The 16,875-nt window shown below is 47.7% G+C and overlaps 3 protein-coding genes across 4 annotated transcripts; 2 read left to right on the top strand and 1 right to left on the bottom strand.

Moving 5' to 3' along the window:
• Positions 1-3,575: 3,575 nt before the first annotated feature.
• Positions 3,576-8,411, top strand: LOC109753303 (uncharacterized). 2 transcript variants are annotated; one of them, XM_020312211.3, is made up of 5 exons: positions 3,576-3,779; positions 6,555-6,608; positions 7,001-7,024; positions 7,113-7,155; positions 7,914-8,411. In XM_020312211.3, exons 1-5 carry the CDS (start codon positions 3,588-3,590, stop codon positions 8,036-8,038), a joined length of 438 nt encoding a protein of 145 aa, XP_020167800.2. In that variant the 5' UTR covers positions 3,576-3,587; the 3' UTR covers positions 8,039-8,411. The 2 variants fall into 2 exon arrangements, with proteins under 2 accessions (XP_020167800.2, XP_020167801.1); XM_020312212.2 differs by lacking the exon at positions 3,576-3,779 and adding an exon at positions 3,866-4,996.
• A 481-nt stretch (positions 8,412-8,892) lies between these two features.
• On the top strand, positions 8,893-13,282 carry LOC109753304 (uncharacterized). Its single transcript, XM_020312213.4, has 7 exons — positions 8,893-9,421; positions 11,224-11,531; positions 11,726-11,880; positions 11,972-12,289; positions 12,556-12,702; positions 12,786-12,836; positions 12,980-13,282. The coding sequence occupies exons 1-7, from the start codon at positions 9,036-9,038 to the stop codon at positions 13,043-13,045; spliced, it is 1,431 nt and encodes a 476-aa protein (XP_020167802.1). The 5' UTR covers positions 8,893-9,035; the 3' UTR covers positions 13,046-13,282.
• On the bottom strand, positions 13,153-16,519 carry LOC109753305 (protein STRICTOSIDINE SYNTHASE-LIKE 10). The gene is made up of 3 exons (XM_020312214.4): positions 16,198-16,519; positions 15,824-16,096; positions 13,153-13,962 (listed from the first exon to the last, which is right to left on the bottom strand). The coding sequence occupies exons 1-3, from the start codon at positions 16,491-16,493 to the stop codon at positions 13,437-13,439; spliced, it is 1,095 nt and encodes a 364-aa protein (XP_020167803.1). The 5' UTR covers positions 16,494-16,519; the 3' UTR covers positions 13,153-13,436.
• Positions 16,520-16,875: the final 356 nt, after the last annotated feature.

Here is a 16,875-nt window from a genome sequence, read left to right as displayed (position 1 = left end):
TCGTTAGGCGCCGCGACGCGCTCTGCTCGCGTCCGTTGGCGCGCTCTGCTCGCGTCCGTCGGCGCGCTCGGCTTGTGGACAGCTTTTCCTTGCGTGTTCAACTGCTATATGCATATATATATATATATGGTTGCTTGCCGTTCAGGCGACCGCGGAGCGCTCTGCTCGCGTCCCTCTGCGCGCGCTCTGCCAGCGGTTGGGCGTGCGCACGATCACGTCGGGGGGCCCATATGCATGCGGTTGCGCCGCGCGCGTTGGCATGTGATGCAGTTACGTGCGGCACGATGGAGTTACGCGCTGCAAATTAGAACTGCCATCAGGGCCTGCCGATATTCTTGGCCGTCCGGTTTCCCCTTTAATTCCCGAAGCCATTATAACCTTAGTCTCTTCAACCTTTCGATCGCGCCCCACAACACAACAAGCACACTCACGACGACACATGGAGAGGGGATGTCTAGCGGCGCTCCAATGGAGTTTGGCGAGCATAGAGTGAAGACCCACGCGAGGGAGACGGATCTCTCGGTGGTGTACACCATTGATCCGGCCGTGGTGGACGACTACATCAATAGCGTTGAGCAGTTGCTTGCTCGAGACAAGTACAAGGTGGTCGGCATCGACCTCCAGTACAGCGCCGGTCGTCCCGGCATAGATCAGAAGGTTGCCGTCGCCCAGTTGTGCGTGCGCCATCATGTCCTCATCTACCACTACTGCATGGCCACAGAGCCTTGCGACCACTTCAACGGGTTTGTCAACAGCACCGACTACAAGTTCACCATGGTGAAAACCACCGACGATGTAAAAGCGCTCAGTGTTACGGGCTTGGCCTACAAGAACCTTGTCGAAATCCGTGACCAGTACAGGGTCTGGGGAAGCACGAAGAAGGACTCCCTGGTCGAACTCGCCTCGGCCATCATTGACCCCTACTACGAAAAGATGAAGCAGGATGCCCAGAAAACAAGTCCCGTATCCTGGCACAGGGCCTGAATGCGGCAACTGGATGAACCTCATCTCAGGTTCGCGGCCATGAGCGTGTACACATGCTACGAGATGCACAGGCGGATCGTGGACATGAGGAAGTGCCTCATTACCCAAATCGACGAGCCCGGATCGAGCCACAAGCAGAGCAAGCGTCACAAGAAGTAGACGATGATCAGATGATCGTTTATGCTAGTTAATCATGCATGTAATATATAGTTTACTTTATTGGTGTGTGGAAATGTCATGTGTGTAGTAGCCACCTATATAATTATGCATGTAATAGTTTACTTTGGTGTGTGCAAATGCCATGGTTGTAGTAGCCACCTATGTAAGTGGATGTTTAATTTGTTTATGCAACCATGTCCTTATAAGTGTGTGTGTGTGTATTGTTGTTCTGTATGCAATCCCATCGCACAACACACACGTCTTATTAGCAGCAACCGTCTGTGTTATTATCGGTCTTCGCACACATTTCTGATTACAGACCTGTTTGCCGCGTATCACACACATCTTGCTATATTGAACCTTTTCTGTTCTCTTGTCTCAACACAAACAGTTCATCCGAGTGAACCGCATGCCGTATATCGCACACACTTTGATCTGGCTGACCGTTTCTTTTGTGTTGCCTAATCACAAGCAGTTCATCCGAGTGAACCGTATGCTATATATCGCACACACCTTCATCTGGCTGCCCGATTCTTTTGTTTTGTCTCATCACAAACAGTTCATTAAACTGAACCGTATGCCCTGCATCGTACACACAACTAAAATCCGAACCATGTTTGATGCATCCTCCATCGCAAACGTTTTGCATCTTTTTTGATGGTTTTTTTTACACCACCGTTTGCGATTATTGCATCGCACACAGTTTCGTCGAAGGGTCTCTGATCGTAGTGTCGCGTTAGCAGCATCCTGCAGTAGTGCCCACCCACCTTATTGCTAACATCGAGGATCTCACCGAGGTGCTTATTGGCGGAACAAAAAAGATGGAAGACATATAGGAGACCGACGAATCATGGATAGCCGGCCGCAAGCCGCGGTGCCATTACGCCCGTGGCAGGCGACCTCCGCCGAGGAGTGCTATATGGTGGATACACCAAACACCGTGGGTATAATCCTAATAATAATAGGGGGTATGAATGTGGAGGCAATCGTATCTACCGAACGGTGCAAGTGGGAGTACGCTCAATGAACTATACAGGTTCGCCCCCCCTCTGTAGTGGAGGTAATACCCTACTCCTCTGGTGTTCTTAACTCTTGGCGTAAGGTATGTTCAACCCTCAGCCCAAAGCTGCCTCCCGACTTATATAGAGTGCACTAGGAGGGGGTACATAATGGACTAGTATTAATGCAGTTAATGGCATCATGTTCGGTCGACTGCTTCATGGCATTTACTATTGGTAACTGCCATATTTAACTAGATTATAACATCGTTGGGTAACTGCCATCATTAAGGCATCGTGGGCGAGAGGTATCCTAAGTAGTTGCCAACTGATGGTCTAGTCGACTGCTAGTGCTCGGCTGTCGACCGGCTCAGTATCCAATTGTTGGGACTTAGCGTGGTCCTGAGCCGTCCTCCTTGTTGTTGACGGGCTGATGACAATGCCCCTTGGCCCATGGTCTTCTAGGCCGTATCTTGGATGGATCATGGGCCTAAGGTGAGCCATCCGTATACTTGGGCCTACTCTGTATTTACGACACAGGGCGACGACCTCGACGATCCCGACTACGAGCCGCCAGGAGGGCGGACGAGGAACACAACGTTGAAGAACTGGCTGTCGGGGAGCCGATGTCCGGGGAGGGCAGCGAGCTCAGCGACAAGGATATTCGGGCCCTAGACATACCTCGGGGCAGTCCGAGGCACGACCACGCTCGGCTGCGGATTATGAAATCCTTGGGCAAGGCCTCAAGGGAGAGACATCTCCTGGAGCGCAGAGCGGCCGAGTTGGACTAAGCATGGGAACAATTCTAGGTCGCTGAGCAGGAGACCATCCCGACGGCAACCAAGGCCACCCTGGTCATGAAGGGCGAGCAGATGAAGGAAGCCATGAAGAACGTCGTGGAGTCGCCGTCCCGTCGCACACCAAGGAAGAACGTGCATGCGGTAGTCGAGGAGTTCGCCAGGATCAAGTTCCCGGCCAAACACACATACAATGCAATGACCGGTTCAAGAAGGTCATGGAGTGCCTAAACACGTTCAAACTCTTGAGGGTATCTAGGGATCCTCCCAAACTCTTGTACTTGCACCGTCTCTAATTCTCCTGATCAATCTCGAGTTCAAAGCTCTTCATCCCGACATAATAGCCCTCCAAGTATGAGAGGCATTCCTTTTTAAAACCAATTCCTTTCAAAATCTAGCACATAGCAACTCCAACTTATAAAATCAAGCGCCACCCTTGCTTCGCTAACATAGCTTTATGGAAGAGTACGAAATCCTTAAACCCCATGCCGACACATGCTTTCTCTCTCCCTCTCTTCCTACAAAGACTTGAAGGTAGAAAAAAGTGAATGGAAAAGAAGATTTTTTTTTTTGAGCGGCCCACTAGCCGCCGGTGGATGGAGCCCTTCCTTATTCAAAATTCAAAGCCTTACAAAGAGGCACACGGTCCATGGACCAACCTTGTCTCACCGTCGCCGTATGGTCCTTCCACAAGCCCAAGTTTCCTGACTCGTCTCACTTCCCCATTCACTCATTCAGGCCCTCCTCTCCCTTCGTTTCGACCGCGACCTCCTCCGAATCCACCGGCCGGCGGCGACCTCCTCTTCCTCCACCCCTTCCCCCGGCGACCCTAACTTCCTCGGTAAGTCCCTTCACCCCCCTGCTCTCACATCCATTTATTGCTTTCTAGCACGCGTGCATCCTTACGTTACTCGCGAATCCGCTGTTACCGCAGCCTCACCGATGCAAGCCGCCGCGAGATCGCTCGCCGCGCCACGCCGCCTCGCGCCTCGCAGCCCGCGCCCCGTCCCCCTCCCCCGCTTCTTCACCGCCTCGCCCCGCGATCCGTCCCCGGATCCGGGCCCAGGCCCAGAGGTCGACCGAGGGCTCGTGAGCACGCTTAGCCGCGTGCTCAGCGACTTCCGTGGCCCGCGCCACGACCTCCCTGCCGCGCTCCGCGGCTTCGCGCCGCGCATCACCCCCGACGCGGCGGCCGCGGTGCTGCGCCGGTGCCGCCACCTCCCCGTGCCGTCTCTCCGGTTCTTCCTCTTTGCCGCGGGGCTGCCCGGGTTCTCTCACCTGCCGGATTCGCTCCTCATCCTGGCCAATTCGCTCGCCGGTGCACGGCTCTTCCCGCTGCTGCGTTCGCTGCTATCTGACCTCCCACCGGCTGCGCTCACGCGGGGCCTCTTCCCGCGGCTGTTCCGTGCTTACTCACGTGCTCTTCTCCCGGATGATGCGGTCCGGGCATTCTCCTCCATGGCGGGGTTCGGCTTCCACCCAACGCTGGCCGATTTCCACTCGCTGCTATTCGCCTTGTGCCATAATGGCCTTGTAAATCATGCTGAGGTCTTCTTCAGAGAGTCGGGGACCCATTTCGATGTCTCAGCCAAGACCTACACCATCCTGATCTCTGGGTGGGCTGTTGTGGAGAAGCCGGAAAACGCGCAAAAGTTATTTGATGAAATGGTTGAGAGAGGTGTTGAGCCTGATGTGCCTGCCTACAATGCATTGGTTGATGCCTTATGCCGCGGAGGTGATATTGCACGTGCGCAGGAACATTTGAAAGATATGCAACAGAGCCGTGGGCTTGTTCCAGATGCTGCTACTTATGGTCCATTCCTTCGTGCTGCCTGTGCATCCAAGGATGCTCGGGATGCTCTCCGTGTGCTAGATAGGATGCGCATGCATGACCTCACACCAAATGTATTCACATATAATGCTATAATTCGGTTATTGTGCGAACTGGGAGAGATTGAGGAGGCTTATAATATCCTTGGTGAGATCATCACGAGAGGGGAAAAGCCTGATGTTTGGACATACAACACACTGCTTAATGCGCATTGTAAGAAGAATGAGGTGAACAAGTCTTTGAGGCTTATTGCAAGAATGGATAAAGGCTTGTGTGTGCCAGATCGTCATTCTTACAACATGTTACTAAAAATGTTGATTGGTGTAGGAAGGATTGATAAGGCTGTTGAGGTATGGGAAGGGATGGAAACACGTGGCTTTCACCCAGGCGCAGCAACTTATGCTGTCATGATCCATGGGTTATCTTGCAAGAAGGGAAGATTAGAGGAGGCCTGCGGCTATTTTGTGATGATGGTGGATGAAGGTATCCCACCCTACCAGGCTACTTGTGAGGTTTTGAGGGATAGGCTGACACGGCATGGCCTGAGGGATCAACTTGAGGTCCTCATTGATAGGATGAGGCGGAGCACTTCCTGCACGATACAAGAAATGGCAAGTATCATGCGCAGTAGTAAGAGGGCTGATGAAACAAGAAGCGCGGGCAGTGACCAAGAACTCCCAGTGCATGATCTCGATGAGAATGAATGGAGGGGGAAATGGAAACTAGGAGACTGAAGAGTGATTCATAAGGCTTGCCTACAAGCCCTCTATGGTGTACTATTTTCTTGTTTGTCTCCCTATTATTGTACAACAGTACAACTTTAAGGTAGTAAAATGTCCAGTCTACGCCATATGGAAGTTGTACTAATACAATAGACTAAGTAGAGTGGTTAGTTAATGAAAATAGGATAGGATGCTCAATTCCTGGTCAAGCAATTGATGATGGAGTTTAAAGTATACCTACCTTTTCCTTGTCACCTTTTCGCATGTGTGCTTCTCCTTGAGAATAGGCTGCTATGAATAAATTCCAACATTAAAATTGTTTCTCATTTGCTGATATGAACTAATATTCCGCTCTAGCTTTTACCTTTTCATACTATCATACTCCCTCCGCTCCTAAATATAATCTTTTTAGAGATTGCAATAAGGACTACATGCGGATGTATATAGACATATTTTAGAGTGTAGATTCGCTCATTTTGCTTCGTATGTAGTCCGCATTGGGATCTCTAAAAAGATGGAGGGAGTACATACGTCTGTCAAGATGCTTCAAATAATTCTTTCAGCAGGATGCCTTTATTGGTATTAAATGTAATACCTTGCAAATCTCTACTATTAAAGGAGAGTTTGTTGGTTTCATTTCCATTGCTTCCACCCCTCCCATCGATACATGCCCCCTCCCACTGATTTGTTTCAAAACCACGCGATAACCCTAATTAATTATTCTCCAAACCGACCCTACCTCCTTGTTTCTGGGGAAAGAATCCTGTAGTTGTGCGTACACAATCTCAATCACATAATATCTTTCCTTACCTTTGCCTATGGGTTCCCTTCCCACAACATATCTCAATCTCAACCCAATAATTTTTTTCCTACGTTGAACCAGTAGAATAAAGTTGACCCCATTGCTACGCACGGGTATTGAGCTAGTACTATTTAAAACTGTGCTATATTTCACCCATTATGAGTTAATACCCTGACACATTAGTCATTTAATTTCACTATATGTAGTTCTTCTGTATAGGTATCATTACTGTTAACTCATTTGCTGAATCTGTTTTTCCAGGCTAATATGGATTCAGAGCCCTCATCGCAGAACCCAACAGACATGACAGCATTTGTAAGTACTGATATTATATACTTGTAGCGTCATAGCACTGTAGGCACACCGTTCACATTAATAACATTTCATCTGTCTTCTGGTGGAATAATTTGCTTAACGTAAGACCTAAATTATCTTTGACGAGTTTGTACATTCTGCATGCATCAAATTGGAGTGTTTGCATATTCTAGCAGCACTGAAAGTAGTTGCTATTTTAACTAGTAAGCTGAAAAACATTGGCGTAGCATTGACTTAGTAGATGGTGAGGTTAACAGTCAAGTTTTGTACTAGTTGTTTCCAACCGCTGAAGAAGTCCTGTTTCGCCTTTGAGGAACCAGAGGTGTATCCCTTTGTTTAACAGTATAATAAATAATTTTTACTTTGTACTGATGTTAAGCTTTCTATTTCAGGTGCAAAACCTCCTCGGTCAGATGGTGAGTGCATTTGAATACGTTTTCGTTAATATCTACACTTGAGTCTTTACAAACACTTTACACTCATTAACTTGATGATCGATTTCAGCAAACAAGGTTTGAGTCTATGTCCCAGAACATCGTCTCAAAGAATATCCTTATCTGCGGAATATCATTATTTTGTTTCTACCACAATAATTTTTTTCATGGCCACATTGGTTCATTATCTTATGCCATCGCACAATTTACTAGGGATAACATTATATTCTAGTATATCTGATGTCAGGTTATTATGATGTCATATGCATTTATGATGCTGATACATAAAAAATGGTATTCTACAATGTTATGCGTTTCTTTTTTAATTCTTGTTTGGAAACTTGTAACATTCATCAACTTTTTGATATTAACAGAAGCACACCAAATATACTTGCATATATGATATATCAATATATCACACACCGTTAGGCAATAAACATGGAAATTGGAAACATATTGTTGTTATTAAGAAATCTATGCTGCTGCTATAATGCTCACCAGCAAAACTAGAAGCGGTATACTCCAGTTTGGTATCCCTTAGTTTTGAGTTTTGTTTGTAAGATCCTTTGTCTGATTAGCTTATGTTTAGCGCAACTTTATACTGTACATTACTTCATAAGTTTAGTGTACCAAGATTCTTGCTACATCAGTGCAAGGCTAGTGACAGATTTTTCACAAGCATACGAGAATAAATAATCGAAGTACCTATTCTATCATATTGACATCAGAAGAACTCCCTGCACCATGCGCTTTTTTTTAAATACAAAACCCATCTCAGTTTGAGTGCATCAAATTTGGGCCAAGTTGATTGTTGCATGAATTGGACATGCCTGTGGACTGCCATACTCTGTTTTCTTTAACTCCATTGCACTAGATGAAATGGGAACCAAGATCGACGAGCTGGAGCAGAGCGTCAACGATCTCAAAGCTGAGATGGGCACCACCGACATACCTGTCAAGAAGCCCGATGAGGCAAAGCCGACCGACTCCGCATAACTCAGATGTAGGCAAGAGATTGGGTAGTAAAGATATGGTGGCTATATGACAGAAGTTTTCGGCATTCATGTGTATCAGATGATGTATTCCCATGGACCATAGCTCTTGTACTACCGTGTGTGCTACCTATCGCTGCCGCTGGAGCTTCAGCTCTCCAGAGCCCAGACACCATTATCAGTTGATAGGTTGTTTCCCTATGATCATTCTCGTACTGTTGGTTTGCCTGTTCAAAGCTGTTGCTGCAAGAGCCAGGCGATGTCTCGACAATTTTTATGGCAGTGGGCCTATTGGGTTTGTTCCCCTATGTAATTTTTGTGTGACACACTGCTCTTCTGTAGATTCTGTTCAAAGCTGGATTGCGTTGCATGCTGAATTTTCCTCAGATCGCTAGCAAAACATGGCATTGTTGCCTGATTCACCGTTTCCGTTCGACTGTGCCAGAACCCATTTGGCAGGCAAGCATGTTTCATGTACAAGCGTCACATTTATCTTGTGTCTCACTCTCACGAGTCTGACTGTCTGAGCGCCTTGCGTGCAAACCCTTGCCCGAACATGGTTGGCCCGGCGCTGCCGCTGGTAGGTTCCGCTCGCCGGCGCACCTGCATCCGACGAACTCCGGCACGAGCACGCGCTCCACCCATGACACGACGAGCTCGCGTCGCATCGCCCTTCCGGTCTCCCACCGGCCGCCACCACCGCGGCACCAACCCCCAAAAGGCCAAAGCGCTCGGCCAGGAGGCAAAACAAAACCGCAAAAGACGAGCCAAGGCAACCGATCACTCGCCGACTCCTGGGCCCCGCCTGCCACCTCCGCTTCGTCGCCTCCACCAACCCGCCTCCTTCAAAATTGTTATTCCCGAGAAATAAAACACCCTCGACGTCCCACCTCGCCGCCTCCGCCCAACGAACCCGACGACCTCCTCCACGCCCCGCCGCCGCCGCCGCGCGATATAATAAAACCCGGACTTGGCGCCTCCCCTCCCGCCAACCCCTCAGGATGGCCCACCAACTCCTCCTCCCCTCCAAGCCCCTCCTGCCCGCCGCGGCCGCCGCCACCCCGCGCCGTGGCTGCGGCCGCCCCGTCGTATCCGTCCGCGCGGCGGCGGCTGCCTCCTCGATGGCCGTCGGGGCGGAGGCCGTGCGGTCGATCCGCGCGCGCCAGATCGTGGACAGCCGCGGGAACCCCACCGTCGAGGTCGACCTCGTCGCCGGCGACGGCAGCCTCCACCGCTCCGCCGTTCCCAGCGGGGCCTCCACGGGGATCTACGAGGCCCTCGAGCTCCGCGACGGGGACAAGTCGGTCTACGGAGGGAAGGGCGTGCTCACCGCCGTTCGCAACATCAACGAGGTCATCGCGCCCAAGCTCGTCGGCGTCGACGTGAGGTGAGCCTTGGTTAAGACTTAAGAAACAAAATCTCAAGCTAGTCTCAGAAAAATGCTGGATCCAATCACCCGTGGCCCCGGTAGTTATTTACTCCCTCCGTCCCATAATATAAGATGTTATTACTAGTTACAACCAATATACACAGGGAGTATTTGTTTGTTTGAGTAATGTGGCTACCGTAGTTGGGTGGGGAAACGTGGTGTTGTGCACTTGCTACAGATGCATGATCTTCTGGCCGTGGTGATAACTATTGATTTTCAAGTAGAGTACAATGTACTGAGATTGATGTGATCGGGTGTTTGTCCACGTTTAGTGAGAATCGGGTTGCTCTTTAGTGCTTAATACTGGTGAAGTAGTGTTTAGGTAATGAAAAAACTTATGGCAGTTGCTTCTGGGCTTTGTATGCATACTCTGTGAACTTTAAACATCTGACTGTTGTTCATGTTTATTGTTGAGCTTGCTGTTCTTGCTATGCTAGTTATGATATTTGGTTCAAATCGTGCTGCTGTTGCCACTGACCAACCCTCTCATCATAAACTCCATGTTTGCTCTGTTTAGAACTTTAGTAAGTGATAGCGATCCTTTTTTGAAAAACTATAGGGGAGGAGAGGGCTCTGCTGAAAATTCATTTTATCTCCCCAAAAAGAAAACAAAAAGGAAATATGTATGTCAAGAAGAAAATGCGTACGAAATGATAAAATCCTGTAAAGAAATAGAACTGTCAAAAGTAGACAGCTTATGTAGCTCCTGGCAAACGAAAATGATATAAATATAAAATCAAACCTCCAAGAGTCAAGATCCATGCTTACTTCTTAAAACAAGATAATACCGAAAACTAGTTATATCCTTTCATCCAGTTGTTTAGCATGGCCATCAGTTTCTGCGAAGCTCTCTTTAAGCTAGTTGATATCCGTAATGATGTTGACCTTTGGTAAGCATATCAATTAAGTGGCTCCGTAGATTTGTACTGATCTAGCTGTTATTACTGAAGTTTCCACTCTAGAACACTTTTTCCTAAATATGAAGTGGAGTTTGTAAGTACTAAGTATTTCTGGACAGTTTGTATCTTTTTGTGTATCCATGATGATGATAACTATCCAAGATTGCGCACCTGGTCATATAAGCTCTAACTGCTTTTCTGGTTGTGTCGGTGTGGTAGTAGGCTCTGCATGATGATGAATTGATAATCAATATGCAAGGGCATCAAATCGATTAAGCTCTTGCTCAAGAAGAATCTACTTTTTTCTTTTTGTCGTAGTAGCCACTGCATGGTTACAGTTGTACTGCCTGCCATGTCCCATGTTAGCTAAACTTTTGCATTTGCCTTCCTTTTTCTAATGGATGGCATGGTAGTTCTCAATTTTGTTTTATTTAGAATTTTTCTTGGGATACTAATGGTACAATAGAGCATGCCTCAGCTGTAGGGACAGAAGAACTACATTAGGCACATCAAGTGTGTATTACAAAATTACTAACATTCAGTTCTAGACTTCTAGTGCTGAACACTAAAAGATTTTTGGATATACCTAACCACAGTTTCTAGCTGGCTTGATTCCCTAAATTTGTGAAAGATGAAATTACATGGATTACTTGGAATCGGGCATGACCACATGAGGGAGGGAACCATGCGATTCCACTACTTCCGAAGTGACCAAATCTTACTAGGGTTGAAAGGCATGCCAACTAACATAAAATGTGCTATTGCCTTTGTTAGCTTGCATCCAAATAGCCGAGGTCCTGTCAATTTACTCCGTGCTTGGCATCTAATTTGTAATGGAAACTTCATTTGTCATTTTGTCAGGAACCAGAAAGATGTTGATGCGATCATGCTTGACATCGATGGAACTGAAAACAAATCACAGTTGGGTGCCAATGCTATTCTTGGAGTCTCTTTAAGCGTATGCAGGGCTGGTGCTTCTGCAAAAGGAGTTCCACTGTATAAACATATTCAGGAGCTGTCAGGCACCAAGGAGCTTGTCATGCCTGTCCCAGCTTTCAATGTAATAAATGGAGGTAGCCATGCTGGTAATAATCTGGCTATGCAGGAATTCATGCTTTTACCTGTGGGGGCTACTTCATTTGCCGAGGCTCTTCGTATGGGCAGTGAAGGTAATTTATTGTATTTTCTTCACCTACACCGTTTTATCTCTTCGTGCATTTTATCTTGGTTGTGACTTAAATTATCACGATTATCCAGCAAGCATATCTTTGGGGCTGTTTCTTCTAGACTTCTGCTCAATTTTTTTGGCTGTTCCCTCTTTAATTCTCACTGAGAGTTGTCTGCTTCACTTGTCCTTTTACAGTTTATCATGTTCTTAAGGGCATCATTAAGGCGAAATACGGTCAAGATGCATGCAATGTTGGAGATGAAGGTGGTTTTGCTCCTAATGTTCAAGACAACAGGGAGGGCCTTGTTTTGCTTATGGATGCCATTGAGAAGGCAGGCTACACTGGAAAGGTGTGTTGCCATTTTTCTTATTTTACTGGCCACCTTCTCGATCACTCATTCCTCTTTCGATTATAAAACTGAGAAAAACACCATGTTGCAGATTAAAATTGGAATGGATGTTGCAGCATCAGAATTCCTTATGAAGGATGGAAGCTATGATTTGAACTTTAAGAACCAGCCTAATAATGGAGCTCATGTTCTTTCGGCCCAGTCTCTCTGTGATCTGTACAAAGAATTCGTCAAGGATTTCCCAATTGTATCAATTGAGGATCCTTTTGATCAAGATGATTGGAGCTCATGGGCTTCGTTGCAATCCTCAGTTGATATCCAAATTGTCGGGGATGATTTGCTTGTCACAAACCCAAAACGTATAGTAGAGGCTATTGACAAGAAGGCCTGCAATGCTCTGTTGCTTAAGGTAAACCTTTACTGTCTATTTCAGGCGTGCTCTTCTACAATGGACTAATGTTATTCATTCCTTGTATTTGCTAAACATATCTGATATAGATTATGGCAACCTTTCAGTGATATTTGCCAAATAGTGATAACCAATAATGACTTGGGAGTTGTATCGTAAAGCTCTGCCTACAACCAAATTCCTAGCTCCCTTCTAATACTAAACAATAGTCAATCTTGTGCTGCCGAAGAGAAACATGGGTCATTCAATTTCGTTTGTCTTTCCAGGTTAATCAGATCGGTACCGTCACAGAATCTATTCAAGCTGCTCTGGATTCAAAGGCTGCTGGTTGGGGCGTGATGGTCAGCCACAGGAGTGGTGAAACAGAAGACAATTTCATCGCGGATCTAGCTGTTGGTTTAGCGAGCGGGCAGGTAAGGGCCACTTGAAATTGTGATCGGGGTACAGTAACTTCTATGCGTGTTCATCAGGTGACATCTCATTTGGTACGTTTCAGATCAAAACCGGAGCTCCCTGCAGAAGCGAGAGACTGGCCAAATACAACCAGGTAAATGCTTATTCCTGTCTGTTAACTATTCGTTACTGTCCGCGCAGCAGATCTCCAACTGACTATGCTTCCGCTTGCAATATTACTAATTTCATTTAGTTTGTTTTTCGTTTCCTCCCTAAATATGTTCTTTTTTGATGCAGCTTGTGCGGATTGAAGAGGAGCTAGGCAACGTGCGGTACGCCGGCGAAGCGTTCAGGTCTCCATGAGAAACCAGAATCACAGACGACTTTGACTGGAGCAGTAAAAGTTTCTACAGCGGCGACAGTGGTGTACTGTGTACATCCTTCGATTAGAAATAAAGGCACTGACCGTATAAATTCATGACATCTCCTTGTAGGAGTGCCACGGTGCACCCCAAATTTTGCAGCCTTGATTTTATCGCAGATGCACGGCATTATTGTCTGCATTTGTACCTCGAGCTATTATACATTTTCCTTGACGAACGACAGCGACGATCAGATTAGTAATTGCTTCTGGCTAGGGTTACAGCATGTAGCAACATACTAGGGCACAGGACGCACGATTGTACCACTACATGAGTTGAACGGAGCCCAGCCACACGCGCTCAGACGACATGAATTGCGATGCATGCGATGCTTACCCACGGCATTGCGGTAGAGATGCGAGCTTGAAGAGGCCGACGTAGGGCGTGTCGACGGAGCCGATCCACAGCGACCCGTTCCGCTCCACCACCTCGCTCACCGTGGCGTCGCCGAACCCGCGCAGCGCCTCGACCACCGTGCCGTTCGTGGCGTCCCCGGCGGCGACGACCCTGACGGCGCTCATCGAGTTGGCCGTGGTCCCGCTCTCTGCCCACTGCTTGTCCCGGTTCATGCCCACCCAGTACCCGCCCCGGCCGCCTCCGTCGTGGCGCACGTTGTCCGGGTACCCCGGCAGGTCGGCGAGCACCTCCGTCTCCCCCGCCGCCGGCCCGCGCAGCCAGTGCCGGAGCAGCCTGCACGATGACGTCTCGGCCACGACGAGGTGCGTCCGGTCGGCGCTGAGGGCCACGCCGTTGGGGAAGGCCAGGCCGGACCTGAGCACGGTGACGTTGCCCGTCCGCGGGTCGTACCTCATCAGCCTCCCCGTCGCGTCGCCGGTCAGCACCACCAGCATGTACTCGCTGCAGGCACAACCATATGATTAGAGAAAAAAAGAAGCTGCATGCACCACTTAGTAATGAATGCACGTGAATTCATTATCAAGCTCATCTACTGCTCCTCCATGTGAGGGCTGGCTACTGTGGCGATCTTCTGGCTCTTCCCGACAGGGCTTTAACCCTGCTGAGCAGCTTGGTAGCAGCCGTAGAGCAGTAGTGCAGTACTAGCGACAGCAGGAGTATTTACGTTGCTGCTGTCTGGTGGTGTGATCTCGATGAGACGAGACTGACGAGTACTAGTACTCTTAAGTAAGGGATAATTAGATTTATGCCCCTATTTGTGTCCCATTTCTCTGTTTTATCCCTAATTCTCAAAAGTCACCGGTTCTATCCAAGTCACTTTGCTTCTCTTATGCTTTTGCCCTTTGACCGTTTGACCGTCAGTTTGAAAACTTCATAACTAATTCATACTGAATCAGAAAAATGCAAATAAGATACCAAAATGTTCAAAGAAACATCACCTATATGTCAGTGTCATTTGCATTCATGAAAAAAGTGTTGGAAAATGCACATCCGAGTTTTAGCTCTTTTGATACCACCATGAATAGTGAACTCTAAAAAATTCAAAAAAAAATTCAAAAAAATATGGTGGCGAAGAACAAAAAATGTTCTAAGTGCTTACCAAGTTTCATTAGGGAACGACATTCGTGGAAGTCGTGGAAAAAAATAATCTATTTTGGAGTGCTGATTGTTTTTTTTGCCGCGACACCCACGAATGTTATTCCCTGATGAAACTTGGCAGGTACTTAAAACATTTGTCATTCTTTGCCACCATTTTTTTTTAATTTTTTTGAACTTTTTTTATTTTACTATTCATAGTGGTAGCATAAGAGCTAAAACTCGGATGGGCACTTTCCAACACTTTTTTCATGAATGCAAATGACACTGACATATATGTGATGTTTTTTTGAACATTTTGATATCTTATTTGCATTTTTCTGATTTAGTATGAATTAGTTATGAAATTTTCAAACTGATGCTCAAACAGTCAAAGGGCAAAAGCATAATAGGAGCAAAGTGACTTGGACAGAACCAGTGACTTTTGGGAATTAGGGGCATAAATCTAATTATCCCATTAAATAACCCTATCACCTCCTTCAAATTCAAGGGGCGTTGCAGTATGGCACAGCTTGATAATGTGTATTTTTCCTGTCACCTTCAAGAAGTGTTGCAAAGAGAATGTTGTGCGTGCGGTGTGGTGTATTGCTTCCGCCAGATCGGAAACATCTTGGATTTGGATATGCTCGCCAGCTTGAATTGAGGATGCCTAGGAATTAATGCCCACTATATCTGTTCTTCCAAGTTCCAACTGGTCTTTCTTTTTTGCCCCAACAGCTGGCCTACCTACATACTAGTGACAAAAACCTTCACTAAGTATGTGTCGAGAGTTAGAGACTGACGGATTGTCATGCTTCATCTTCGTTAGGGGTGCTAATCCGGCAGAGTACGCGGCTGGCGCGTAACAACTTTTGCTAGTACTGGATGTTTTCAAGCTTTATCAGCATTTGTTCCAAGCGAATCGACCACGGTTTTTATATATAGTTAAACTTATTATTTTTTTGCCAGGATATATAGTTATTAAACTTAAACCGCGGTTGTCCACTTGTTTTAAGCCATGGAATCGTCCGTGCCATCATGCAAGAACAAGGTATACCTGCTGGCTTTTCGCAGATAAAATTCAGTTTCACTTTACCCATTCCGAATCAGCGTGCAAATTACCCAAGGTTGTCATGAACTCATCACCACCAGTGTACTATCAACTCCGGTCACATGCATGTTTTATTACTACTGGGGTAGTAGTAATAAATTTTGGTACGGTGCGTACCTCCGTTGGTAGACGGTGCTGCTGTCCGTGAAGTAGACTTCGCCGGTCTCCTGGTCGACGTCGACCCCGTTGAGGAAGTTGAAGGGCAAGCCGTCGGCCTCCGTGGCAACCACCTCCGCCAGCCCGCCGCACCGCCCCACCCTCATCAGCCCCAGGTACGCGTCGGCGATGTACATGTCGCCCGACGCGTGGTGGAACTGCAGGCCCAGCGGCCGCCCGCACGCGCTCTCCGGCTCCACCACCTTCTTCTTCGCCGCGCACTCCGCCACCGTCCTGCACACGCACACCCATGGCGGTACCGTACGCGTTCGGTTAGCTCATGATCGTGCTGTGCTGTGCTAAGGTTGTGCATGGTCGGTTGATCGATCACTCACTTGTGCTTGTAGTTGTGGGCGAACTCGGTCCAGCCGCGGTGGCGGCGGTTGCCCCTCCACCGAAGGACGCGGCCGTTGGAAACGCCGGTGTACGGGCCACCGCCGCGGTGGTCAAAGACGATGCTCTCTGGGCCGAACGCCGGCCGGGCCAACCGCACCGGTATGACCCTCGAGCCGGCGTAGATGGACTTCATCTCCTGGGTGGCGGCCGCCATTGGAGGTAGCCATATGAGAAATGCGAGGGAGAGGAAGGGCATGAGCAAGGTGGCAGAGCGACAATGCCTGGCCTCCTCCATGTCCGTTAATTCGAGAAGCAGCGGCGGCGGCGTATGCCTTCTTATATAAGCTGTCAGGGCTTGCTCCAGCCTTCTGGTAGGCATGTACAGGCCTGGGCATGTAATAATGGAGAAGCTAGATGCAGCGCGCTGTTCGGTCGTGGTTTGTGTAACTAGAGTATGAGGTTTCTGGGGGTAAGATTTTCAACGCAGGGCCACGATTGTCTTTTTTTTTTAGCTTGTTATAGAGGGAGTTTTTACTGACCGACACGTCATATCAAGTCGATACAATCAAGAATGTATCCGAAAGTTGCTTTTGGAGCTCGGCCTCTATGGAGGCCGGTTTTTGAAAGTTTTAAAATTCAACAAAACTCATATTTTTACATTTCAAAAAAATTCTGAA

Source organism: Aegilops tauschii, chromosome 5 (assembly GCF_002575655.3).
Source record: "Aegilops tauschii subsp. strangulata cultivar AL8/78 chromosome 5, Aet v6.0, whole genome shotgun sequence".
In the NCBI taxonomy this organism is placed as follows: Eukaryota; Viridiplantae; Streptophyta; class Magnoliopsida; order Poales; family Poaceae; genus Aegilops; species Aegilops tauschii.
Note: the sequence above shows the minus strand (reverse complement) of the source record. Positions and strands in the feature narration are given on the sequence as shown.

What these genes read in the sequence shown, in the direction of transcription:
- LOC109753304 (XM_020312213.4), top strand. Translation starts at nt 9,036, where the DNA reads ATGGCCCACCAACTCCTCCTCCCCTCCAAGCCCCTCCTGCCCGCCGCG. An exon ending in CTCGTCGGCGTCGACGTGAG is followed by an intron (nt 9,422 to 11,223) that starts GTGAGCCTTGGT and finishes TCATTTTGTCAG; the next exon opens with GAACCAGAAAGATGTTGATG. An exon ending in GCAATGCTCTGTTGCTTAAG is followed by an intron (nt 12,290 to 12,555) that starts GTAAACCTTTAC and finishes TTGTCTTTCCAG; the next exon opens with GTTAATCAGATCGGTACCGT.
- LOC109753305 (XM_020312214.4), bottom strand. Translation starts at nt 16,493, where the DNA reads ATGGAGGAGGCCAGGCATTGTCGCTCTGCCACCTTGCTCATGCCCTTC. An exon ending in GCCCACAACTACAAGCACAA is followed by an intron (nt 16,097 to 16,197) that starts GTGAGTGATCGA and finishes GTGCGTGTGCAG; the next exon opens with GACGGTGGCGGAGTGCGCGG. An exon ending in AGCACCGTCTACCAACGGAG is followed by an intron (nt 13,963 to 15,823) that starts GTACGCACCGTA and finishes TTGTGCCTGCAG; the next exon opens with CGAGTACATGCTGGTGGTGC.
- LOC109753303 (XM_020312212.2), top strand. Translation starts at nt 3,881, where the DNA reads ATGCAAGCCGCCGCGAGATCGCTCGCCGCGCCACGCCGCCTCGCGCCT. An exon ending in CGCATTGTAAGAAGAATGAG is followed by an intron (nt 4,997 to 6,554) that starts GTGAACAAGTCT and finishes CTGTTTTTCCAG; the next exon opens with GCTAATATGGATTCAGAGCC. An exon ending in AAAACCTCCTCGGTCAGATG is followed by an intron (nt 7,025 to 7,112) that starts GTGAGTGCATTT and finishes GATCGATTTCAG; the next exon opens with CAAACAAGGTTTGAGTCTAT.